The sequence below is a fragment of the Rattus norvegicus genome, chromosome 9 (assembly GCF_021556685.1).
Source record: "Rattus norvegicus strain SHRSP/BbbUtx chromosome 9, alternate assembly SHRSP_T2T, whole genome shotgun sequence".
Lineage (NCBI taxonomy): Eukaryota > Metazoa > Chordata > Mammalia > Rodentia > Muridae > Rattus > Rattus norvegicus.
In genome coordinates, this window is record NC_141542.1 from 33,813,301 (window position 1) to 33,839,150 (window position 25,850).

A 25,850-nucleotide genomic window follows, 5' to 3' on the forward strand; every position below is an offset into this window, starting at 1 on the left:
TCCAAAAAAGTGCTCTTGAAGACATAATTCCATCACCAAGATCTTGATATCTCTAGAGCCTTGCTTTAATGAAAACTGGCTGCTCCTGTGTATGTACACTGCTTCTAAGAATTGCTTTCTGAAGATGGTTCTATTCTTCCTCCTCTGTTTCTGTACTACTGTGATTGAGGGAATTACAAGTATCTTTCTTCATCCTCATGGGGGTCATGGATGTTTTTCTCCTTTGTCCTTTCTGAAAGCAACATACTTCTGCAGTGCGTATTACATATTGAACAAATCACCTATAGTGTGTTTCAAGTTATTTACAGATCCCAGGAACTGTTGCTACATTTTGTTAATGGTTTGTTAATAATTCAGTTAATAATTTCAGAATGATGTATTCCGAAATGAGAATGCTTTTGTATCAAGCATCTCTAGATTCTACTTTGTTTCTTGCTCCATATTTCCTAAGAATGGCTAGAATAGTAACTCCTGTTGTAAACACCCTCCTGAAATGTAATTCTACCAATGATATCCTTAACACATGGAGTTCTACTGTCCCATTCTTGAACCCTGCCTGCACCCAAGAACATATGATAGTTCTGATATGATGCAAATTTGGCATGCCAACTAGACTTGTACTTTCTGAGTAGCTTTCTTGAAAAATGTTTTGTAGGAGTTCCTTGATCTCATATAAGTAGTCTAACAATTCAGAGAACATCATACTGGTAAGAACCTATTTAGATGCTCAGGCCAACGGTCCAAAATGAAACCATCCTTCAGAGATCCAAGATTGGGTACCAGTCATGTGAACAAGATGAACACTGCTTTAGTCAAGCTCTGTTCAATGTGTGCGCATGCTCCAAGATAGCTTGCTATGAGTGTGACCCAACAAAAAATTGGCCTTTCATTTTTATTATTTTTTTGTAAACCAACTATGTTGTTCTCAAGCATGGACGTTGCAGATGACAATATAATGCCACAGTATCACAAAGTTTTGTGCTTTAATTTTTTTTTCTGATCAAATTCAACTTCTTCCTCCAGCTATTGGTGTGGCTGGGGTGCTTACAAGTTCAGCACACTCACTCACTGATTGGTTTACTAAAACCAAGAACACAAATGTGATTGGTTCCTAGCACTCCGAGCTAGCAATTCCCAAAACTTAAAATTTAGCCCCAACATTTTTAAGTGACTGTTTCACATTTCTTTTATTTTCAAAAAACAAAACAAAACAAAACAAAAAACCCAATACTCCCTTCTAATGGTTATTCTCAGCTGCCGATTTCCATAATAATTTACTGACAAGGTTGAAGCCACAGAACAAAGCCTTCACATGCAAGCTTCCACTCATATAAGTCTAGCTATGTATTCTTCTGTCCTGGGTGTGGTCTTATATAAAGCTAATGAGGCTCCAGATGCAAAACCTTCTCTGCTCAATTACATTCTTTTCATAATTTCTGTTATTCTTCATTTCTTCACTAGTACATTTTCCATCTTTTGACCATGTCCTGACATACATAAATGTCTTTACTCTCAAATTAAAACAAATAATACTACGATAGCTTGCACCATTCTTATTCATTGTATTTACCTTTTGACCCCCATTGACCATCTTTAAATGACCTTTTCACTCACAACATTACCTAAAGCAGTGCTTGTCAAAGACACCCAGGCCTGACCTTTAGATTGATGAATCAAAGGCCACTTCTCAGTTCTCACTGGACATAAGGCTTTAGAATCTCTTACATGTTTGGTATCATGCTCCTTCACAGATATCTTTACTTTGCTTCCGGGACACTATTCTTTTTGGTTTCCAGTCCTGTTCCATTGTCTAATGATTTTTATTGTTCCTTTTCTGGATCATCCCATCTTTCTTGTTGGAAAATATTAGAGTGCTTCAGATTTGAGCCAAAGTCATTTAATGTCATCTATGATCACCTTTCTAGTTGAACTTAGCAGATTTTCAGACTATTTAGTATTCTTAATGCAAAGACAACTCCAACAGCCCCAACCTCTGAACCTGGTCTCCACACAGGTTTACACACCTAGTCCTATCTACATTTCCAAAGTTGGATGCCTAATGGATGGCATCGACTTAGCAGATACAAACCTAAACTTTTGACTACTGTCCCCTCAACACACGACTCATCTCTCCCAAGACCATCTAAGCACACTCAAGGGTAGCCGTAATCTATTAATTATTCACTCTGTAAGCCTTGAAGGTGCCCTTGACACCCCTTTCTCCTATAGAACACACCCAGTCCTTCAGCAAATCCTGTCACTTTGACTTGTAGGTACGTATTCTGAGTTGAATTCATTTTTCTCCACTGTCACTGTTCTGATGCTATGTTAGGCTGTCCCTGTTGCAAGACTGGCCTTGTGATAACCTTTTTCCTTATTCTTGCTCTCCCGCAGACTGACTTATGCAACTATCGGAGCACACACTTTTGTCTCAGAATGCTTCACATCGTATTCTCTCTCCCCTACTTAAAATTTGAAGTATTAGCTGTTCAGTGCCCTGTAGACTCTCCTTGTACCCTTTCTAGCCCTTCTCCTCAGTCTGCTGTCCATTCTACTCCAGCCATCCCCTCTTCTTCTCAGATTCCCGTCTCTTTGCAGAAGAACTTTCCTCAATTTCTATATTGCTTGTTTTTAATTCTCACTTAGATTCCTACTTTAAGTTTTGTTCTCAGTAACGTTTCCCTACCTGCTGCTGACCACCAATGCTCTTTACCAAGCATGCCATTCTACTTTGACATTTGGCTTTATTTTTCCACAGTATGGCAAGGTTTGCATTTCTTCATTTTCTTGTCCCATCTCTCTCTTCTCTTGGACCTATATATAAAATTTATGAGGATAAGGAATGGATTTACAATAATTTAATTCAAAGCCTTTGGCACTAATTCTAAATACCTTGAGTTGTATTGTAGTCAGTAAATATCAACTGATAAGGCAGCTTGAATCATTTCAGGCAGTTTGAGAAGTGCATTCTAAGTCTGGATTTGCTGAGTGTTGAGAGACTCTGTACCTATAGTCACCTTTAAAGCCAAATATGGAATATGTAACATGACAAATAAAGCTCAAGGGAGCCTCAGGAAAAAGTATAAAATCAGGAACCGACTTTTAAAAAGGAGGGATATTTAGATATATTTTATGTCTCTGTAATGACACTAGGGCCATCAAATGGATCAAAAATACATAATGAATACAAAAGAAAGACACAAGGTTAAAGGTATCCTGATATGTGCCTCTTTGGTTTACAGAACAGACACCACAAATGGCAATATACAGCTCTGGAAATCAGCTTTGATAAGGGTGCAGGGTTTTGAATCTTGGCATACAAAATCTTTCCAAGAAGATAGTAAAATTGTCTATACTCATTTTTTCTATATAAAATAGAATAAATTATACAGCTATATAAAATAGACAAAAAAGGTTTTTTTGTTTTCTACTTTGTCAACTTGACACAAATTTGTGTCGTTGGGGAAGACGGAACCTCAGTTAAGATCATTCTCCCATCAGATTGGTGTAAGTCTGCGGTGGGTATTTTTAAATTAATGATGGATGTACGAGTGCCCAATACGTGGTTGGGGGGATCTCCTTAGTCATGTGGTTCTGAGAGGTGTAAGCAAAGTAGCTGGATGTTAGTTTAAAGAGCAAAGGAGTACGCAGCACTTCTCCATGTCTTCGGGTTAAGTTCCTGCCTCCAGGTTCCTGCCTCGATGTCTCTCATGATGGGTTACACTGTGAAAGTGTGAGTCAAATAAACTCTTCTCCCGCCAAGTTGCTTTTGTTCATGCTTTATCGCAGTAACAGAAAGTAGACCAGGACAGGAATAGAGGTTTACAAGAAGTGTTAGCTGTGCTCCCTCCCACATACTATTGATTTTGGAGTCTGTACATTCATGAACACTAATTCACCAAAGGGTTTGCATCAACCAATGTTGTGCATTCCACAGGCAAATAGGCATTTGACAAACAGTATTTATTTATATTTAACATCACATTCTCCTTCGACCCCTTGGCAACCATGTGTTTTCTGTGACTCCTAGTTTTGCTTGTTTGATGCTCTGGGTGCAAGGTCATGTGATTTTCCTAATCATTAGTCAGTCACCTTCTCTCTGTCTCTGTGTGTCTATCTTTCCCTCTGTCTGTCTCTATCTGGTTAGAGGTTGGAGGGATGACAAAATCCTATATTCAATGAATGGTGAATAAGGCTGAAGCATCTTTAAATTTAATATAAATAACCCCAATCTTCATTTTCACATGAAGATTCAGAATTGACGCTCCTGAGTATTCAGTGTAACATACAACATAAACAAAAAATCGGAATGAAAACGGAATCTTGATCTTGATAAAGCAGAATGTTTGAACACATACTTGTGGGTTTTTATTGCTTTTCCTTCAGAGAACAGTGGCACACTTCCCCCAGGGATACCCCTGACCTGTCTTCTTACACTCTATGTCCACAGTGTCCAGAGTTGATTTGTGATGGCAAAGGTTAGCAGATAGGCACAGAGTGTGTGCTATAGGTCTGGACTTTTCTAGCACTATGGTTTTCAGTGTTCTTGCTATTAGGAAAATAAACAGCCCACTGCCCTTGTAGAGCTGACATTACAATCTAGCACCAGGTAGTGTTTTTTTTTTTTAACCTTATTTTTATAGAATGGATAATCCTATCCTTTTTCTGAAAAATATCTTTCTATCCCACAATTAAGGTGCTACTGGTTTTGGTTAGGCTTGACAAAGTCTTGTTTTATTTGTGAGTTTTATTGTATAATTTTGAGAAATTTCGTGTCATTTGTCAAGTCAAGAAGAAACTTGAATATTTACAAAGGAATAAAACGTACAAATGATCCAGTCTCTGACTCATCGTTATCACTAATGGGAAAACATTTTGCATGTTTTGTGCAAAGGTTATTTTGTTAGTTAACGAATATTCATTCGCAATGCGATGCAAAAATTTTAAGACTCAATTCCACGAAGCCAAAGTTGTTTCCTTATCGCTGTGGAATTCACTGAGTTGTCACACAATGTTACCTGCTAAAACTTGTTGATATTTGTTTAGCATTTACTTTCAACTATTATTTTGAATTATGTCATGTTATGTTAAAAACAATCATTTGAAGACCTATTGGTATTTTATGCAAGATTATGTTTAGATAAATGAGCCAGCTCATTAAACTACAATGAAGCTGGATTCCGAACACAGACATCTGATGTCAGTTTGTATAATTTGCATGCCTTCTGTTATTTACAAACATGTTTGTGAAAGTTAAAAAAAACAAAAAGGTACTTGAGCCACAGAGAAAGTTTTCTATGTATATGGCTGTGTATTTAGCATCTGAATAGTGGAACTTTTTTACAAATGATTTTAAGCTAGTTCATGAAAAGTCAATCGTTGTAGCTTATGGATACCTTGCCCCTGTCAGTTCAGCACTTAGCGGTTCAGTTTAGGAATTGTTATACATGATTACCCCGCATAGAACAGAACCTTGTGAATACCACAAATATCTTTATCAATAAGACATATTCACTCTGTCACTGAGTCCTTGCTCATGTTTGTTCCCAGTAAATATCCATACATGTTACACCATACATATGCATGCATACACACACCATTTTTTAATAGTCATGACATCATTTATGTCTGGCTGGGAGAAAATTAATAATCCTAAGGATGATATTTCCATCAGAGATAAACATATAAACTGGATAATATATCTAAGTGGCATTAGGCAGGTTTTATTATTTTTAATTTTTTTATACAGGTAAAATTATCAAGTAGGTTCTGGGCAAAACTATTAACTGAATTTGAGTTTATTTTAGAAGATATTTGAGATTATGACATATAAGTTGTCCTTAGACTATTCATTTGTCACAGTTATTAACTGTCCTGTCACCATCCATGAAGATGGCTATGATTGGTAGCACAAAATTATGTTTGCAATAAGCAACAACTCTCCTTATTTTTATATCGGATACTTCTAATTTATCGGCAATGAGGAAACTGAGTAGAGAAATTCCATATTGTGCAATCTAAAGACTTTTGACATCCTTAGCTTAAAGGGAAGGATGGTTTGGTTATTCTACGATGTCCTTTGAAGGCCTCAAAAAGGCAAAACGAACACAAACCCCCAAGGAAAATAATACACAGTCACACACAGACATACCAAAGCAAAACTAAATCATATCCACCTGAGAAGCCAAGAAATGTACTACCTTGCCCCAAACCGGCAAGAATCCGATTACCACAAGGATGGATAGTTACCCATGGCGAAGAAAGGGATTCCCAGCAGGGTGGAGTTGTACTTCCCATCAGTGATGAAGAAGATCCCGGCTGCAGTGGCGATGGAAATGCATACCGTGAGCACCCCCAGGAGGCCCAGGAAGGGCTTACTGCGCAAGCAGTCCTTCATGGAGCTGGACAGGGTGGCTGTGGTCAGGATCAGCACGAGGCTCACCAGGACCTTGCTTCTGGTCAGGATGCTGGTCTTATGAAAGTCTCTCCACAGGCTAAAAGATGCCAGAGAGTACAGTTGGAGGTCTTGGTGCTCATCCTGGAGCTTCCTCATAAGCTGACAGAACTCATTCTCCCACTTCTCCCCTATGAGGTCTTGAGTGGCAGAACCATAGGTCTGGAGGTAGTAGGTGATTTGAATGGCTCTGGCTGACTTGACCCGCTGGTCTTTGCTGTTTGGCACTTCCACTACCCCGCCCAGCTGGTGTCCAATAAAACTGTTCCTCCCATCCTTGAAAACAGAAAGAGGGGAAACTTCAGTTACCAGAAGGATGCACATTCCAAGGGACAGTTTCTTATTCTAAGTGAAGAAGCACAAGGAAGGTTGGTGATTGTGGAACTGATGTGGGTGGAGAGGAAAGTCAGGCATTTAGTCGCAACCTTTTGGAGCTACATGGGAGACCCTGCATGACGAACAGGAATAAAGAGGGTGGAAAGAGTGTTGCAAAGCTACATCACAGTTGCCACATGTGTAGGAAAGGGGCTCATAAGTTTGGATTATCAAATGTTCTCGTTCCTAACATTTTATTTTATAGCAACGTAGTCGCATTCCTTAATGGTAGATCAAGTTTGTGATCGATGTTTAGCTGTAAGTAGAGCATGTGTCAAGGCTCACCCTAGGTCATGTTAATGACATAGAATAAAAATTTCTTCAATAAGATGCTACACTTTCCTCCCTCAGGGCTCTTGGCCCCAGCCCCATCCTTGTGAGACACCATGAGGGTGTCCCTCCTGAGGCATGAGGCAGAAAGGGATTGTGTATCCTTTATCCCTTTTCTGCCTATTTCTTTAAGGTTTAGGCCAGAATCTAGCTAAGCCTTTTCCCTGATACTTTGGATCCATTACCTTCTCTAAAACCTTATTTTCCTGCCATGTGCCTGCTTGCCCACCATGTGCCTGGTCTATATGCTGGCTTCAAAGGCATGCCTTTCTCGTCCTTCACTTCTCAGTCTCCTCCTCAGCACTTTCTGAGCTTCACAGTTTGCCTGCCCCAGGTGTTTTCCTTTTAAATTATAATAGTCTTTAAGCCTCAAACATTAAGACAATCACCCTACATGTAAATATGCCAAGCATTCCAGAACTAAGTTACGCACCAATACCCAGATTTGAAAACCCTTACTTCCTTATACTACTGAAGTTAAATGAGCAGTTTTGAATGTGATAAATGCCTCTGGAATAGCTAGTGTGCGATTGAAATACTTCCTGCATGTGATACGGGCACTTGCTAGGCCTGTACAATATCCCCACACACATCTGACTATGTCTCACACTTATCTTTTCCTAAAAATAAATTTCAAAATGAGGCTGATAAACTTTTCAGGTAGTCTCACCGAATGGTGTCTCAGCTTCAAAGTTGGCCTTGAGGGACTGTCAACATTCTAGGAACTGGACAAAGAGGCCATTTCTCCTTTAAGCACACATGGATAGACACAGAATTACCAGCTATTCTCATCCTGTGAGGGTGCTCCTTGATGGCCGTTGCAAGATTTTAATCTATTTGGAAATTTCATTTTTTGTCACAATTGTCTCCATACTTCAATGATGATGGTTGATAGAATGTTGAGCCCAAAGACAGGCTCCAGAATGACTTATAGGACTGGAAATATGCTGTTGGCAATGTGTGAGATGCCATCATGAAAGTTCATGCTGTACGTTGTTCGTACGTGAATGAAGTCAGAAGAGGTGATCTCTCAAGGGTGAAAAAAGAGTTGATTCTTAGCAAAGAATGTTTGTCTCCAAAGAGCAGGAGTAGCACACTGATCAGTGTGTTAACCATAAGAGATTACTTGGAACTGCTGGGCCTCTAGCTAGCACATGAGATAATTATCATGGCTTTGTTTAATCCAGACACCTAGATGTGAAACACTTACTTGCATTTTGCTTTTAGCCTGCACATAAGTAACCCTACTGTGTATTGCAAAGATGAAGGGTTTAGATGTTTAGAGATTACAAATGCCACATGAAGAGTGATCAAACATTGGAAAGAAACAATATCACAGTCACAATATGTATCTGTCCCTACAAGGTAATTATTACAATAGCTATAATCACATTAAGAAACCTGAACAAACCCAAATGAACAACTTATTTCTTAACATCAGTTTAATTTGAGAGTTCTCCCTTGGTGTATCTACGGCATCCATGGGATCTTCAAAAGAATGGTATTTCTTTTCTTTATAAAACTAAACCGGGGTTGGTGAGAGGGGTCAGTGATTCAGAGCACTGACTGTTCTTCCTATGGACTATGGTTCAATTCCCAGAACACAGAAGGCAGCTTATGACCGTCTGTAACCCCAATTCCAAGGGATATGACTAATAATCTTGTCTCTATGGGCACCAGACACTTGCTTAGTGCACAAACTTACCTGCAGGGCAAACACCTATATACATTAAATAATGAGTAAAAAAAGCCAAGCTACAAGTTTAGCTTTAAGTTTCCTTGTTTGAATATGTTGGCTCTTGCAAAGAGGGTTGGCAAGCTTTGCAAAGGGAGATGCGAATTTGTCCCAGAACTGAATGGTGTGGATTTAGTTTGCATTTACAAAAAAAATGTTCATTTATTTGGTGTATTCTTATCTAAAAATTGACATAATGTTTTGGTTCGACTTTTTCTTAAATTCTATCTTTATTTAAACTTATGCATCTGATTATCTGAGAGAGCCCTTATCCCCAAAGCCCTGTATCATTTAAGAATGTGCTGCTATGTGTGCCTTAACTCATCTCTGTCATTAAAGAAACTTCTGGGGAACTTTAGCAGCAGTACAGAGAGTTTCTCAGGTCTTCCTTGGAGATTATAGTGGACAAGGCAGATGCTCATTGTATGATAGAACAAAAGTAAAATAATTAAAGATGTGTAGATTTTTTTTAAAAACTCACTTTTCTGAGTCTGACCAGCTGCTAACCTTCCCTTTGAAGTTGCCTAATTTCCATTTTAAATAATAAACACCTTATAAAAGATACACCTTCATTGTGTCTCCCTGTCCCTGTTGTATTTAAGTAAATAAGAATGAATTTCTGGCCCATGTTTAAAGCTATGTACTTGCACAATATAAATGAGGTGTTTTCATATCCTGAATCAAAATTCCATTCGATGGTTACAACATGTGCATGCTGGTGAATCAGCTAACTTATCCCACTGTAGTCCTTAGAAACTAAACCAAACATATTACGGGCATGAGTTCATATTACTATTGGATAAGAGTAGCAAATAATTTTTCTTCTTATCCATCATTAGATACTTATAAGTAGAAGAAACTAAGAATGAATACAGCAAATATTTATGTCTTGTAGAGGACTTCCTTGGAGTGGTAAGACGTTCAGTAAGGTTAGTGCAAAGAATTGCTCAGAAGATCATTTGACTCAAGTTGTAGCATACAACTCATTCTAATTGGGAACCTTCCACCTGATCCATTGTCTGTGTTGTCTTCAGTTTTCTTATCTTTATTAGGAGGAGATGTAAGCATGTGGAGTGATGATTGTAGGATATCAAAGTTAAGTTTTCAGCTCTCTTGTTCTACCAAAAACAACAACAACAACAACAACAACAACAACAACAACAACAACAACAACAATAAAAACTCTACTTATATGAAGAGTTTGAAGAGGCTTGAATTTCAGAAATGATGTTCTTACAACTATTAGAGCAATGGATTGGTTGTTTCAGCACCAGGTTAAGAGCTAACTAGTTATAGGCAGAGCTGTTTTATTTACTAGATAAGTCAACCCAGACATTTAGAAAAGGCATAACCCTGAGTTCCTACTGAGATCTTCAGATGCCAAGTCTAATCCTTTCTAGACCTTCCTGGAGTCAGAGCAGAGAAACCCCCTTGCTTGAGGTATCAGAACTTATTTCACCTGTAGTCTCCCTTTCCAATGTCTTCCTCTTTATGGAAGGCAGCCTGACACATAAAGTATTGCCTGTAATATGACTCAGTTTCCTTGTTTATCATAGTAATTTCTCATACAAATTTTGAAGTTTTCATGGGTATAAATCTCTCTTAAGTTATCATAGAAATACATCTTAGATTTTTTAATAGCAGAATGCTGGTAGCATGTTGAGTTCAGTGCTGCTCTACTTCTGTGCTGGTCTGAGATCAACTGCCATGTCTACAACACAAGATAACATCAGTTCTCTGGCTGTATCATGGTCTGATTCTGCTGTTCCTCTTTCAACTCTCCATATCATAGCCAGAGCCTACTCATCCAATTGCAAATGATACCACATCATTTCTATGCCTAAAACCCTCCACTGGTTTGCACTTGCACTAGGTCTGCAACATGGGCTCTTTCCCAAGCCTGCAGAGCAATGCATAGCCACAGATAGAAATGTCTTCTGATCTTGCCTACTGTTCTCCTGTCTCTTTTGTCTCTTCTTCTTCCTTCCCCATGCTCCTCTTCCTCCATGAACACATCAAGTTAATTTCCACCCCATGATGTTTGTGTCTGGTGTGCTCCTTGCTTTGAATATTTTCCTATATTCTTCTTAAAGCCAAGACTACTTCCAGTTATGAAGGTCTAGGCTATAAAAATTATATAAATCATATAATTCAAATCAGGTGCCCTGTTCCCGAAAGACAGGTCATTTCAGACCATTGCACTGTCCTATTTTATGTGCTTCCTGCTAAGGATTTCTATCTGAGATGGTTGTATAGAGTCACTCAATTGCTCCTTTTCTGTCTCTTCAGTTAGAACACAGAAAAGCTGAGAGCTAGGACCTTTTCTGGTTTGTTTACTAATAACTTCCTGGAGCTTCAAACAAGCCTATTCTCTGCATAAAATTTCTTAACTGAGGGAATAGACTTTCATGTGTAAATTACTATTCACATGGCATTTTAGAGACTATTTTGCAAAAATTGGACAATTTGAAACAATGTTATCCACTTTTTATTGGTTATTTTATTTATTTATGTTTCAAATGTTGTACCCCTTTATTATCCACTTTCTAATCTTCTTCATTTCTTATATCATTTCCCCTGCAGCTTTTGCTGTGCTTGAGGCACATGCAGGACAGTAAGTCACTAGTCAATAGACAGACCCTCAGTGAGTGCAAGACAGCCAGGAAGGAGAAGAATTTGCATGCATTAGGGTCTGATGATAAAGGACAGGATGCTCAAAGAACAGAAAGGAGGGGTGAGACCAGACATTAGGCTGGAGAGACAGCTGGAGTCCTTCCACATTGTCTCATCAAGGGGATGGGTTGGTAGTTTAGTGTGAAAACATTGGTTTACTCAGGTTAAAGACTTAATGTACTTGTTTTGAATTCTTAAACTCATTCACTATGGAGGAAGAGTTTGGGGGTCAGGATGACTCTGAAGCAAAACAATCAGTTAGGAAATCTTGCAGCATTTCAGATTCTGAGTGCAGTGTAAGAAAAATGCCAGCTTAGGTTGTCTCCAGTAGGTAAATTGTTGCAAGGTGAATCAATAAAATGACTGGTCACAATGCTGTCTCAGAGCCATCAGCGTCTGCTCAATAACAGCAATGCAGTAAGATCCCTGGATCCCTCAGATTGTTTGGAAACCTACTACTTTGTAGCCCTTAAATCACTTCCAGCCAGTCCACACCTCTCCAGAGAAGAGGAAATTAAACTCAGAGTTAAAATAAGAGAATATGTTCTCACAGAGCTAAGATAATATGGAGATATTCATGTTGTAGACAACTGGGCTGGGCAAAAATTACTCAGTGGTGCTTTGAAATTATAAGGAAACAAGCCAGGATTTTGCTTCATTAGATGCTAGGTTAACATTCAGATAATTTGTGATTGCATTGATTTTCTTTTTTTAAAGATTTAATCTATTTTATGTATATGAAGACACTGTCACTGTCTTCAGACACAACAGAAGAGGACATCTGATCCCATAACAGATGGTTGTGAGCCACCATGTGATTGCTGGGAATTGATCTCAGGTCCTCTGGAAGAGCAGGCAGTGCTCGTAACCACTGAGCCATCTCTCCAACCTGATTGTATTGATTTTCAATGAGTCAGACTTTGTGAGGATATTATAAACCTTTAGATGGTCAACTGCCTTTTATTACTGTAAAGAAAGTTTTCCTGCATATGAAGGAGCTAGTGGCATTTTTCAAAAAGAATGATGAGATTTTGTTTATTTGTATAAATAACGCTTCCATATTTGTTTCCTAACATATTTTTTTTATTCATCCCCCCTTGTAAAAATGTAAGTATAAAATAGGACTAAATGAATCTGTTATTTATTTTGGTTTCATATTTGGAAGTGATAAGCAAATAAGGAGAAAACAACTTCCTACAAGGTATTTGATTAAAGAATAATAATAAAAAATCATTTTCTAGATGAGGTCTCTAAAGCATTAAAATGCCCCTAAGAGAGAATAGCTGTGATTCCTTATGCCATTTGAAGTTCAGAAAATGTAGTATTTTGTATTGTTTTTCAGAGAGGGAAGTTAAAAATAATTAAACACAGGGTTTCTGTGCTGCTGAACTAAAACAAAAATGTTAGCCAACCAGGACGTAAAATAAGTTTAACCCAGTGTGCGAGCACAAGTGGCGAACCGAGCTTGGTAGGATTGATTTAATTCAAGTGACAGAGACTTAAGGTCTTGATTTGTGTTGTGCTTGGCAACTCTTCCACCAGTCTATGAGGACCGGTTATACTGATATGACTTCAAGGCATCGATGAGAGGATGAGTCAGAAAGAGAGTAGGCAAGTAAAACAAGAATGCACAGCCTCACGTCAGTAGCACTGCCAATGGCTTCATTCTTGTTTCTGGCTCTAACACTTATATTCATAACACATGTGCATATTTTGGGATAATTATTAAATGCACTTAGAAGAGAGAATGTGCAAGATAGTGGTTATATGAAAAGACTCCAGAGGCCACCCATAATGCTTAGGGTCCCTGCCACAACCCTTGACCAAGAGTACAGTTGTCTTAAGTTTCCTGGGCATAAGATTTAATAGTGCTTAAAATGACAATTGATGACTATGCTTTCAGGGATAATTTCTATAGCTCATGAAATAAGAATTTTAAGGTCTTGTGAGGGTCAAATATGTTAATATAAGATATGATTAGAGTTATGAGAGGGTTGGGGATTGTGCTTATTAATATGCAACACATGGAGTATTTACATAATATTGTTTATTCACTTAGTCGTTTAAATTTATTTCCTCCTCCCAGCAGGTGTCTGAAATGTGCTGTCAAGAACACAGGCACAGAATCAAGTCATAGGGATTTAATTTCTACTTTTGCTACAGTAAGACAGGAGCCGCTGACTGGATTCTCTGACCTTTCTCTCCTTCAAGTGGGGCAAAAATTTTGGCTTATATTATCTCTGAAGTTCTGCTGTACTCTTCATTAAAAAATGTCCTGTTTGTGATTTTGTTTTCCCAACTTGACACAAGCTAAGGTCATTTGGGAAGATGAATCTCAATTGAGAAAAATGCCACCATCAGATAGGTGCATTTTCTTGTATACAAATTGCATACAAATCCACAGGCCACTTTCAGGATATTGATTGATGTGGGAGAACCCAGATGGCTGGGCAGTAATGCCACTCCTGGACTAGTGGTTTTCTAAGAAAGGATTTATAAAAAAGCAGCTGAACAAGCCAATAAACAGCACTCCTCCATAGCCTCTGTATCAGTTCCTACCTCCACCTTCTTTCCTTGAATTTGGCCCTGACTGCTTTTCATGATGGGCTACAACTGAAGCTGAAGTCATTTTCTTCCCAAGGTGCTTTTGGTCATGGCATTTACCACAGCAACAGGAACCAAATGATTCCTCGGTGGTGAAGCCATCAGACACAACAAAACAAGCTAGACCAGTATGCTTTATTGTGATAAGAGGAAAATAGGAGGAATGGGAGGACAACACAACCTGTGCTCATTTCCATAGCAACAAGAGGTTGTTATCTCTTTCTAAATTTAACAAAGTCATTCCTTTATTTTCTCTTAAGTAATCTCCAGAGAGATGCCTTAAATAACAACATAAAGAAATTTGTCCTCTTTCTTCAGGATGTAAATCACCAATAACACAAATGGAACTAATAAACTTCTTAGGTAGGAAATGTCGTTTGTTCTTCAGATCCTTATCATATCACCTCTACCATATTTGTTTGCTCAGTACACAATAGCATGCACGCATTGAGATTTTCCTGTTTGTAAGAATGTTCGCATAAATTTATAAACAGAATAGAAATAGAGTTATCACCTGTATTTAATGTGAGTTATGTTGATAAGAACAGGAGACAGATACAGGGAGGAGAAGGGCCCCAAAAAGAACAAAAGAACAGTGCCATTTTGTTCTGAACCAAAAGCCAAATTTCATTTCACTTTTGTTTTGGATGAAGAGTTGAGGTATCAGAAGAGCTCTGACTGTGTGTGTGTGTGTGTGTGTGTGTGTGTGTGTGTGTGTGTGTGTGTGTATGCGCCCGCGCGCGTGTGTGTGCGCGTGTGTGTGTGTGAAAGGTTCATTGGACTTACAGTCTTACACATGCTAGGCAAGTGTATAATCACTGAGCTGTATCCCTAGCCCCATCTCAGACATGCTAGCATTCTTCTACTAAATGCCACGACCTATAAGGGAAAGTCAATGTGCGATTAAATTTCTAGTTTAGATGCTAATTTCTTCCAATGAACAGCTTTGAAACTGCAACTTTGGGCTTTCATACTGGAAATTACTGGTGACTATTTCCTATTTTCAACTCATTTTAAGGACCCAGTCCTTTAGAAGCAAACTTTACAGTAGCCTTCATGGCAGCTGATGATGAATATCAGAGCTCTGTTGAGCCCCGTTGAGGAAAAGCTATTTTCTGCTGATCAAAAGAATAAAAACCATATATCATGTCCTGGATAGAAACATGTTGCAAAGATTAAAACATTATACACCACTGTCTCCTGCCTGAACAGTTTTTCCAGCTGGGGTCTGTAAATTACCTGGAGTTGCAAGACACCACCCCTTGGGAAGTCCAATTTATCTAAATCATGCTAAGAAGACCAGAAGAACAATTATCCCTTTAGTGAGATAGTGTACTCATGTTTCCTAAAACACTATTACCCCATGTGATGCAGTCACTTGCAGCCTTCCACTATCAGCACTAGGGCATCTGAGTTTTTCTGTGTTGTGCTTTTGCTTTTCTCTATCTCTTTTTCTTTCACATACTGGCCAAAGCCTGGTCATGCTCTTGAGACACTCTGGGCTTTCTGAATCCCTTGTCTCTAGAGGCTCCCTCTCCTGCCATTCAAATCTGGTCCATCTTGTTTGCTGTTCCATAACTAAATCTTCTTGTTTTCTCTCTTCCTCCCTTGATGTCTCTTCTTCTAGCAATCACCATATTTGCATCATTCCAACTCTATTTTTTAAACTCAAACAATTGTTTTTCAAACCCATTTATACATTCTTTATCAAGGAACCTAAGATCTCAAGGAGAAAACGTCCAACTTTACTCATAATGCCATGAAAATTAGTATGTTGTTTCTCTATAGCTCATATTAGAGATCTTATCACCCAATTTTCCATTAAAAAGCTATTATGTTTAGCTAAGTTGTTCATAAGGGAATTGTAACGGCTACTCAAAGACAAGTATTTGACATCAAACAGTAGAAAGCTTTGTTGCTGACCTTCAGTAAGGAAGTTGGTTGCCACTTAAGTGAATTCTCGAGGAATACTACAAGTCCCTAGGTCGAGCTATTTCTTTTTGTAGAAGTATTGAAAGTCTCACCATCATAACCTTTCTTTGGATTAAGAATGTTTCCCCTTCAAAGGCTCTGTTTATAACCACAGGCCTTATGATGAATGTGGCACTTAGGCTATCAGCTCCTGAGTTGAAAAACAGGCCATATTGACGATCTGCAGGGGAAAACCTTAGTGTAGAGTTAAGAACATTCTCTACACGGATGAAGATAAGCCCCTGTTGCTGAAAACACTATGCACTTTAGATAAATGGTCTGAGCTTCATCTTCCCTAAAATCCTGGCAAGGACTAACATTTATATTTCCAGAAGTTACCATATAAGCTGACAAAAGAGGGAATCAACAAGGAGTCCTACCTAGTCTGAATCATGGTATTGACCAGTTTGGTAAGCTATTCCTGATGACTCAATAGTGGCATTAATATCATGGCGATAAACAGTAACTGTCTAATTGGATTTAATACTCCCTAAACAGGAGAGAAACCATGCCTGGTACTAGAAATGTATCCAACTACCCAAGGCTATTGAGCTCATAGGTTTTAGAGGTGAACTTATAGCATTTACTTTACGAGATCAGCGTAATTCCAAATTGCACTCTAAATACTTATCCTTTAACCCACAGATAAGCGTAGCTCACACTCCTCATCAAAGAAGCTTCTCTTTTCAAATAACAAGAACCAGCACTGAAAACTACAATTGGTCAAAATTTAGAGAACAGTTGATCATGGATTTGAATAAATATATCTATAATACAACTTATACATGTAAGACTGAGAAAAATCACAGAAAGGGGGGCAGAAATATAATAAGAATCAAAGTATCAGGATGTCAACTGTGAGACTGTGGCTATTAGAAATGACAGGTCATATTCACCCATGATACCTCAACAATATGGCTGCCTGAACAAGACCCAAACAGGGAGAACATCAACAGGCATGCTAACAGAATGTGGCAATCTCATGGGGCCCATCCTTAAACAAAGAGCTATAGGCATTTAAAAAATTCTAGGGGAGAGAACTACTTTTCCAAAGGGATGAGACCCTTAATTAATTATCCAACACCAAGTGATCAGTAATGATTATATCCACATACAAACAACTCATTACATGGGCTTAATAAGGATTCTATATGTGTGTATGTATGCATTATGTGTATATGTATGTATTATGTATGTGTGTATGTATATATGTATGTATGTATGTATAACAATTAAAGAAAAAGAGTCCATGAATTTGAAAGTAAGCAAGGGGGAACATGAGAAGAACTGGAGAGAGAAAAGGAAAAGTGGAACAATGTTGATATATTTTTATAAAAACTGCTTTATAAAAAGCATTATCTAAGCAATAAGAAAGTTAGGAAAAGCAGAAAAAAATCAAGCATTGGAGACATTTACAATTAGACCCCAGTATAGTGAACACATCTGGGTATCTAAGGATGATACACATGGGTAGAAACAGATAATAAGGCAGAGTTTTGTTCATATATCCAGTGAGCACAGAATAGAGTAGTGAATAGTACAGTTAGTTGTACAGTTAGTTAATTCAGAGACTGTGGCTATTGGCTAGAGTAGAAGAATGAGGTGGGAGTGATAAGTAGGTAGGATTATCTATCCTCTATCTATCATCTATCAGTCTTCTGTCTGTCTATCTATCATCATGTATGTACATATGTGTGTATGTATATATCTACCTGTCATCTATGTTATCTCTTATCTATATCTATCTATCATCTATCTATCTATCTATCTATCTATCTATCTATCTATCTATCTATCTATCTATCTATCATCTGTCATGTATGTATTTATATATCATCTGTCTATTTATTTATCTAATCTATCATCTATCATCTCTCTAGCTACCTATCTGACATCAGTTAGCATAACATTCCTAGGGAATGAATGTTAAGAAAGAATCACATGACCTATGAAGACTTTTATCAAAACTGTGAAGCCAGAGTAACGATGGGGAACACACATGGGGAACAACAGTACGCATAAAGGCCTGCACAGGACTGTAAGTACATTGTATTTCTGGAACTTCCAGAATGACTGAAATTTGCAATGTGGGGGCTGAGGTGGGATTGATAGTGAAGTAGGCAGTTCTGCCCTCCAAAGCTTTCTTTGATTGTAAGATAAAAAAAACCCTGAACATCTGGAGTGCATCAGAGATGGGGTTGTGTACCAGGGAGGAAAGATGACATACATACCACATACATCTGTCCATATGCACATTTTATATTCCTCACAGCTTCCTCTAAAGCACATTACCTAACATTTGTGAGCCTTAGGAAGCTATTTTTAAACCTCTTCTGGAATACACAGTATTCTGAAAATAAATGTCTCCACACCTGTGTTTTTTTCCCAAAGAACCCCTTATGGAGTGTTAAGGGCGTTTTAGAAAAACTTTGCCACTTAGAGGTGTAGGAGTTGTTGGCAATTATATAGATTTCCCTCCACTCTCCCACATTAAACATATCTGTATTAAGTGTCTGAGAAGGTAGGTCGCTGAGTATAAAATCAAGATTAAGACAAATACAGGAACATGCATTTTCTTCCATGTTTTTGTTAAATGCGTAGAGCACATAAATACAGTCACAAAAGAATGAGACATAAGTGCAGAAAAGAGTGCTAAAGAACCCAAGTAAGCATGCCTGCTTCGAAATCACAGATACTCAGTAGGACTCATTTAAAGTCTTGCACACTCGTATCAGCATTCTAAAGAGAAGCACTGGCTGGCACTTGGTATAAACTTCCAGTCCACTTTTGTTTCATTCGTAGGCTATTTTCTATTATCTTGAAAACTATAGCCCCCCCCAACTCATTTACAAAAGAAACAGAGAAAAATGGGTCGTTGAAACAGAGTCCAGGGGTAGACTGGAATGAGAAGGATAAAGTGACTGTGACACTTCACCATGTTTCATATAGAAGAGAATGGCAGTGGAGGAGGTAGGAGAACGCCCTCATCCCTATAATCAAGTTATAGGTAATGAACTCATGGGGATACCTCAGCCTTCTTCATAATGGACTGTGTTTTTGCCCCACTGAGGCATTAGTAATGCATTCTGCTTAAGGCTACAGGTAAATGTCAACAGTCTGGTATTAAGGGTCAGGTGGAATCTCAATATACTTAATCCCTGAGCTGAACTGCCCTTGCACTTGGCTGAAGAGTGCTTTCTTAACAAAACACAAATCTCATGAATTTGATGGCTCTATGTCACCTTTGTATTGAGTTTTTGAGTTATGCGTACATCATCCCAAGGCTCTGTCCCTTCCTTTTTGTTCCTTTGGTCTCATAATATTTATCTTGTGAGCAGTTCCCATATACAGACCATCCTGCAAAATAAAATATGGCTTACACATTTTCTCAGATTATCTCAAAAGCTATAAGAATCTAGGATTATGAAATTAAATAAGATCACTAGCCAATATGACATAGGCTTATGTAATCTAGAATCGATGTTAGCATTTTGGAAAGAAAATGCAGTTTCCTAATTTTTATTTCATTTTAAAATGTATCAACTATACATCCAATAAAACCTTTTTAATATATATATATATAACTTATATATAACTTATGAGTTTAATGGGAATAGGGAATGCAGATTGTACCTTTCCTTAGGTCAAAGAAATAATATGTGAGAGAACGTGAAGTCAAGAATACAGCCTTTATCACAGCTGTGGTTGTGCCTTTTCCCCCTGATGAACAAATGTACCACTCTTGGGTCTTCACCAACTCAATTCAGATCTCCATGTTTTATTGTTTTTCCATCATTGTTTATGTTTTCTCCTTTCCCCCTCTCTCTTTGTCCTCTCTCTAACTAGCTCAGAACCTTCATCCCCTTGGTCTTACATTTCCCCCTTTGAATCTATCCTTCTGCTACCTGGAAGTTAGCTCCCTTAAATACACAATGTGAGATAATTATTGAGCTCTGTCAGCAAAATGCTAGAGAAAGGGTGTGAAAGGGTGAGACCCTTGCTTAAGTCCAATTTATCTCCACCGAATTACCTTTTCTTTTTAATCTCCCAGAGGACGGGCATGTTTCCCAGAGGACAGGCATGCTTTGAAACTACAGTCTGTGATACACATCCTAATGAGAGCCTTACAATTGATCATTACTATGACCACCACTTCCTGCCTCAATTATGAAAATAATTGAATGTCATTTGATAAAGGCAAGGAAGAAAGTATTCTCTTATCTTGCAGCTCCATGTGGGAGCTAAATAATATTTTTCTCAGCATGGGGAATGAGACTGTAATGGCTTAGCTTTGCAACTGTGTTAACATTTTCTGGTCTGGTGAGGTGTATTTTGGAAGTAGTCTTAAATGTTATCCAAAGGAGGAATTCCTCGACGCCTTAGGAAAATAAATATTATAAAGAAAATATAAAAACCACTCTAGAGCAAAGTGCATGTGGGTTTTAAAAAATGATATTTTGCTTCATTACAAGAGATGAACCAAAACTTATTAAAGTTTTAAGAAATAATTACTCTTTTTTATTTCTTTGCAGGTAAATCAAATGTCTTTCTGGATGTTTTTATTCAAGGCTAACTCTAAAGTTAGTTTGCATTCTCCTTGTAGTCACTTCTATGATGTAGTAAACCAAGCTAAGCTGGGACCTATTTCAGAAATACATTAAATTATGTGAAATAACAGCTTACTAGCATTAGTAAAGAATGATAAAGTTTCATGTAATGTTGTTGCTCCAATGGGACCAGGTCATGAAATAACCCCCCTTTTTGCTTTGTTTTCTATCCTTGTGAGGTTTTACAGTTAACATTCACAAATTATAACCTTTCTTTTGGTTATAGATCTAGACGGTTCCTTAGAAAATATTTTAGCTTTAAAAATCCAAGTGCTTTTAACAGATGGAAGGAAGCATAAGTGGTTGGATAACCCTAACGCTTTCATACTGAATTTATTTAGGTTTCTGTGCAGTGGGTGAAAATGCTAAGCTAGGCAGGCATCAGAGCGGAATCAGGTCTTGTGAAAGTAATAATCAAAACAAGGCAGATAGTGAGCAGCCCAACCTTCACCGTAGCCATGGGGGCTTTATCGCCCTCACTCTACACATTTACACTCCTTCTCGTTCTAGTAGCACAGAAATAGTCCCCCTCACTGTGTCATCCTGATGTAACCACCGTCCTAGCTCACAGGGGTTGCTGCCAACACTTTGATCAATGAAACCTCCCTCTGTTTGCTTTTAAGTTCTCGTGGCTTAATTTCTCATAACATGACAATCAATACTTCTCTTCAACAAATCATCACTGTTCTTTTTAAAGGATAAGACTTCAGCATAAAGAGTTCTTGATGGCCTCAGTGGGAGGGGGCATACTTAGTTCTGCAGCAACTTGACATGCTAGCATGGGTTGGTACCCAGGGGGTATTTCCCCATTCTCAGAGGTGAAGGGGAGGGGAATGGAAGGGTAGACCATGTGAGGCAGTGGGACTGGGAGGAAAAGGGACTTTGAGTGGGAATGTAAAGTGAGTAAATATGTAAATTAACTAATAAAAATTTTCTTCCAAACCTGCTTTTATAAAGTGCTAGGAAATGGGCTAAGGTCTCTTCCCTGTTCCTCAGAAGGTCCACACTGTATACTATAGAGGTCCCCAGACATGGTTGTAATGGTGAAGGCAGGCCACTTTGTCCTCACAGGCAATGCCACTGGAAAGAGTGATATGCTTTTAAAATTCAATTGATTTTGCCTGAGATGCTCGTTTGATCATGTGTTACTTACTACTCTGGCTTTTTCAACTTCGTTCACATGCTCTGCTTCTTCTTCTTCACCTGTAAGCTGGAGATAGAGGGCTCACAAGGCTCTTTAGCAAAGTCAAGTTTGGTATTTGAAGAGGGCTAGCATCCTGTGTCTTATTTTATACAAGCTGTATAAATAGTTGTTGTCTAATTAGAAACTGGTGGTTGAGGCAGACAGGAACCGGATGTAGATCTCTCCTGAGAGACACAGCAAGAATACAACAAATACAGAGGCGAATGCCAGCAGCAAACCACTGAACTGAGAATAGGACCCCCGTTGAAAGAATCAGAGAAAGAACTGGAAGAGCTTGAAGGGGCTCAAGACCCCATATGAACAACAACGCCAAGCAACCAGATCTTCCAGGGACTAAGCCACTACCTAAGGACTATACATGGACTGACCCTGGACTCTGACCTCATAGGTAGCATTGAATATGCTAGTAAGAGCACCAGTGGAGGGGGAAGCCCTGGGTCCTGCTAAGACTGAACCCCCAGTGAACGTGATTGTTGGGGGAGGGCGGCAATGGGGGGAGGATGAGGCAGGGATCACCCATAAAGAAGGGGAGGGGGAGGGATTAGGGGGATGTTGGCCCGTAAACCGGGAAAGGGAATAACACTCGAAATGTAAATAAGAAATACTCAAGTAAAAAAAAAAATAAAATAAAAGAAATGAAACTGGTGGTTGGGTGATTTACTGGTCTTAATAAAATAAATTAAACCAGACCATGGCCCTTGACACCAAAATCCTTTCATCAGCGCCAGCTTGCAATACAAACAAAGGATGTTCCCAGGGTTCTTTAAGGAGAGTATATTCAGCTAAAGCAGGGAATAAAAGATCCAGATCATTCCTGACGCTGTCCTGGAGATGTGGTTTTCATATCACACAGAGCTTGCTTCTAGGTCACAGAAAAGTTTGCTGGACAGACAGTATGTTTCAGGTATTTTAAAAGAGAAACACAAAGAAGACAGCTCAAATGTCCCTGTAAATACTTCGGGTGACCACCTGGACAGGGACTTTCTCAAACCTGGAAGACAATTTGTTATCTGAGCTGATGCAACTAAGCTCAGAGAGCTGGGGGTTTCTCCTCCGTTATGGCAGGGATCCCAGGATCCCTTGGGACTTAGCTTCGGAGCTACCTGTCAGGGTTGCCATCTGCTTTCTTTCAGGGGCTAAGCAGATGGGACTTCAGGGTGTGACAGGTTCCACAGGGAGGCAATGTCTGCAGTCTACAGTAGGCTCTGGAAGCCAGAGGTCAAGATGGAAAATCCAGACTTGACTCCACGGTTGTAAGAACGTCCCCCCCACTGGAGGGTCCTGTAACTAAAAGTCCCCCTTCCTACCAATAGGGGATCAGATAGCTAATTCTTCTTACTGGAGGGTCCTGTAACTAAAAGCCTCCCCTATTGGAGTGTTCTGTAATTGAAAGTCCCCCTAACAAATAGTCTTCTAACTAAAAGTATTAGCTGAGGCGTAAAGGAGCTTCTCATGGTTTCCATGTATATGGAAATCAACCTACCTACCAACCTACCTACCTACCTACCTACCTACCTACCTACCTACCTACCTACCTATCTACCTTGCTGGGCATGGTAGCACATACCTTTAATCCAAGCAGTTTTTTTTTTACTGGATTTTTAAGTTTACATTTCAAATGTTATCCCTTTTCCCCCACCCAACCACCCACCCCTTCTTGCCTCTCCACCCTGACATTTCCTACACTGGGGTCCAGCCTTGGAAGGACTGGCTTCTCCTCCCATTGGTACCCAGCAAGGCCATCCTCTGTTACATTTACAACTGGAGCCATGGGTCTGTCCATGTGTACTCTTTGGATGATGGTTTAGGTCCTAGGAGCTCTGGTTGGTTGGAATTGTTGTTCTTAGGGGGTTGCAAACCCCTTCAGTTCCTTCAATTCTTTCTCTAACTCTTCCAATGGGGACCCCGTTCTCAGTTCAATGGTTGGCTGCAAGGATTCACCTTTGTATCAAGCAGGAGATTTTAATTGAGTCAGGAGATCATAAATTCAAGGCCAGCCTGGTCTGCATAGTAAGTTCTGGGGCACTCAGAACTATGTAAGAGCAGTGACTCTCAGCCTTCCTAATGCTGCGGCCCTTTAATTCAGTTCCTCATGTTGTGGCAATCCCTAACCATAACATTATTTTTGTTGCTACTTCATGACTGAAATTTTGCTACTGTTATGAATCATAATGTAAATATCCGACATGCAGGATATCTGCTAGGCAACTCCTGTGAAAGGGTCATTCAACTCACAAAGGGTTTGTGACCCACAGGAAGGCTGCTGGTATAGGGAGCTCTTGTCTTAAAAAATATTTATGTTTAATTTCATTTATAAGACACAGTATGCTGAAGTCGAGAAGTGAACAGAATATTTCACCTTGTGTTTGAAACTTCATGATTTCAACTATACTAGATTATTCAGAAGAATACATTTCATCAAGATACTCTGCGGCAAACTTTCCTTATACATGTTTGAGCACAATAGTCCATTGCTGCATATATTTAATGCTCTCTCTTATATTCTGTGACATAATACAGACATAGAATATTTGAATGCCAAGAGCAGAGTATGGACTGCATTGTATAAATTTAATGTGCAGCATCATGTCCGTTATTAGTAGATATAGTAATTACAATGACTTGCTTAGAGTACAGTGGGCTTTTGAAAAATACAAAGTAAGAATTGCAAATACAAAAGACTTCGTTCTCAACGCTTCTGATGAAGAAGTGCTTTTACAAAGCAGTTGGTACAGCAAAAACTCTTTGACAGGCACTTGATGTGGCCCGTCGTTCCTAAATACATTATCTTTTTACTCTGAGTACCAGATAAGTAATTCCCTTAGATATTGCAAGAACTCAGGCAATTCAAGGTGACAGTGTTACCCTTAGGAATAGGAAGAGAGGTTCTCCTCTTTAAAGAGATTATATAAAGAAAACAATCTAACATTCTTCATTTACACAGAGGCACTTTCACTCTGCAAGTGGGTGTTTGCTTTGACTGAAAGCTCAGGGCTATTTGAAGCCATTGTAATTAGTTACATAAGCAGGTATTTAGGGGGAGGCCTTTCGAATTCTATGTCAATGCATTGTTAAAAATACCAGTGATAGTTGTACCCCAAACAACACTCCCCCAGAACTGGAGCTGGCAGCTGCCTGGATCTCATCAGAGCTGCTTATACTGGAACACTGAGTGTGCTTCCAAAGACAGGCCTCCTGAAGCTGACCAGCAGTGAGGTCCTTCACCCCCCTCCCCCGCCCAGCCACTGACACTTCGGCACCTTCCTAAGTAATGTTTGCCACTGAAAATCTTCTGCTGTGTAATGAGATGCGTGTTCGAGAAGTTCTCTTAGAAGCAGCGTGAACAGTGGTTTGCAATGTATGTGCAGTTGTCTCCATGAGATTACGTTGAAATTTTTACACTAATAGTAATAATAAGAACATGGATGAATTGCTCACAGCAGATATCCTGCTTTAGAGATAAGCCCTAACTTAGGCAAGTGCCAAGAAACAAAAGAGAAAATGAGTTAGTAAAGGGATGTTTAAGAAGCCCAATGAATAGAATTCTTGAATATGTGAGAAACAAGAAGGACAAGAAGGACAAATAAAACGGGGCTGCAAGCATAGCTAAGTAGCAGAGCCCTTGCTTAGAGAGGATGAGCACCAGCTTCAATTCTTAGTATCCTACCAAAGAGGAAGAAGTTGAATGGAACCACCTTTATTTCTCAGAAACCTGGTGGTTATTCAGGGAATGGAAATTTGATATATTCTGCATCATTTTATTATTTACAATTCTAGCTATTATTGCAAACATTGCATTCACATAACTAAATAAATGCCTTATTGATAGGACCTTTGTTCTCAACCTTTCTAAGTCTCTACCTACTTAGTGTTATTTGTTTGTTTGCTTTTCCTCTG

At 38.9% G+C, this 25,850-nt stretch overlaps 1 protein-coding gene across 6 annotated transcripts in view; it reads right to left on the reverse strand.

Annotated features, from left to right (window-relative positions):
* Nucleotides 1-25,850, reverse strand: part of Ptchd4 (patched domain containing 4) — a 219,105-nt gene that overhangs the window by 149,998 nt on the left and 43,257 nt on the right. For all 6 annotated transcript variants that reach the window (NM_001447391.1, NM_001447390.1, XM_087565125.1 and 3 more), the window contains 1 exon segment: nt 6,250-6,730. In NM_001447391.1, coding sequence (NP_001434320.1) covers nt 6,250-6,730 — 481 coding nt within the window.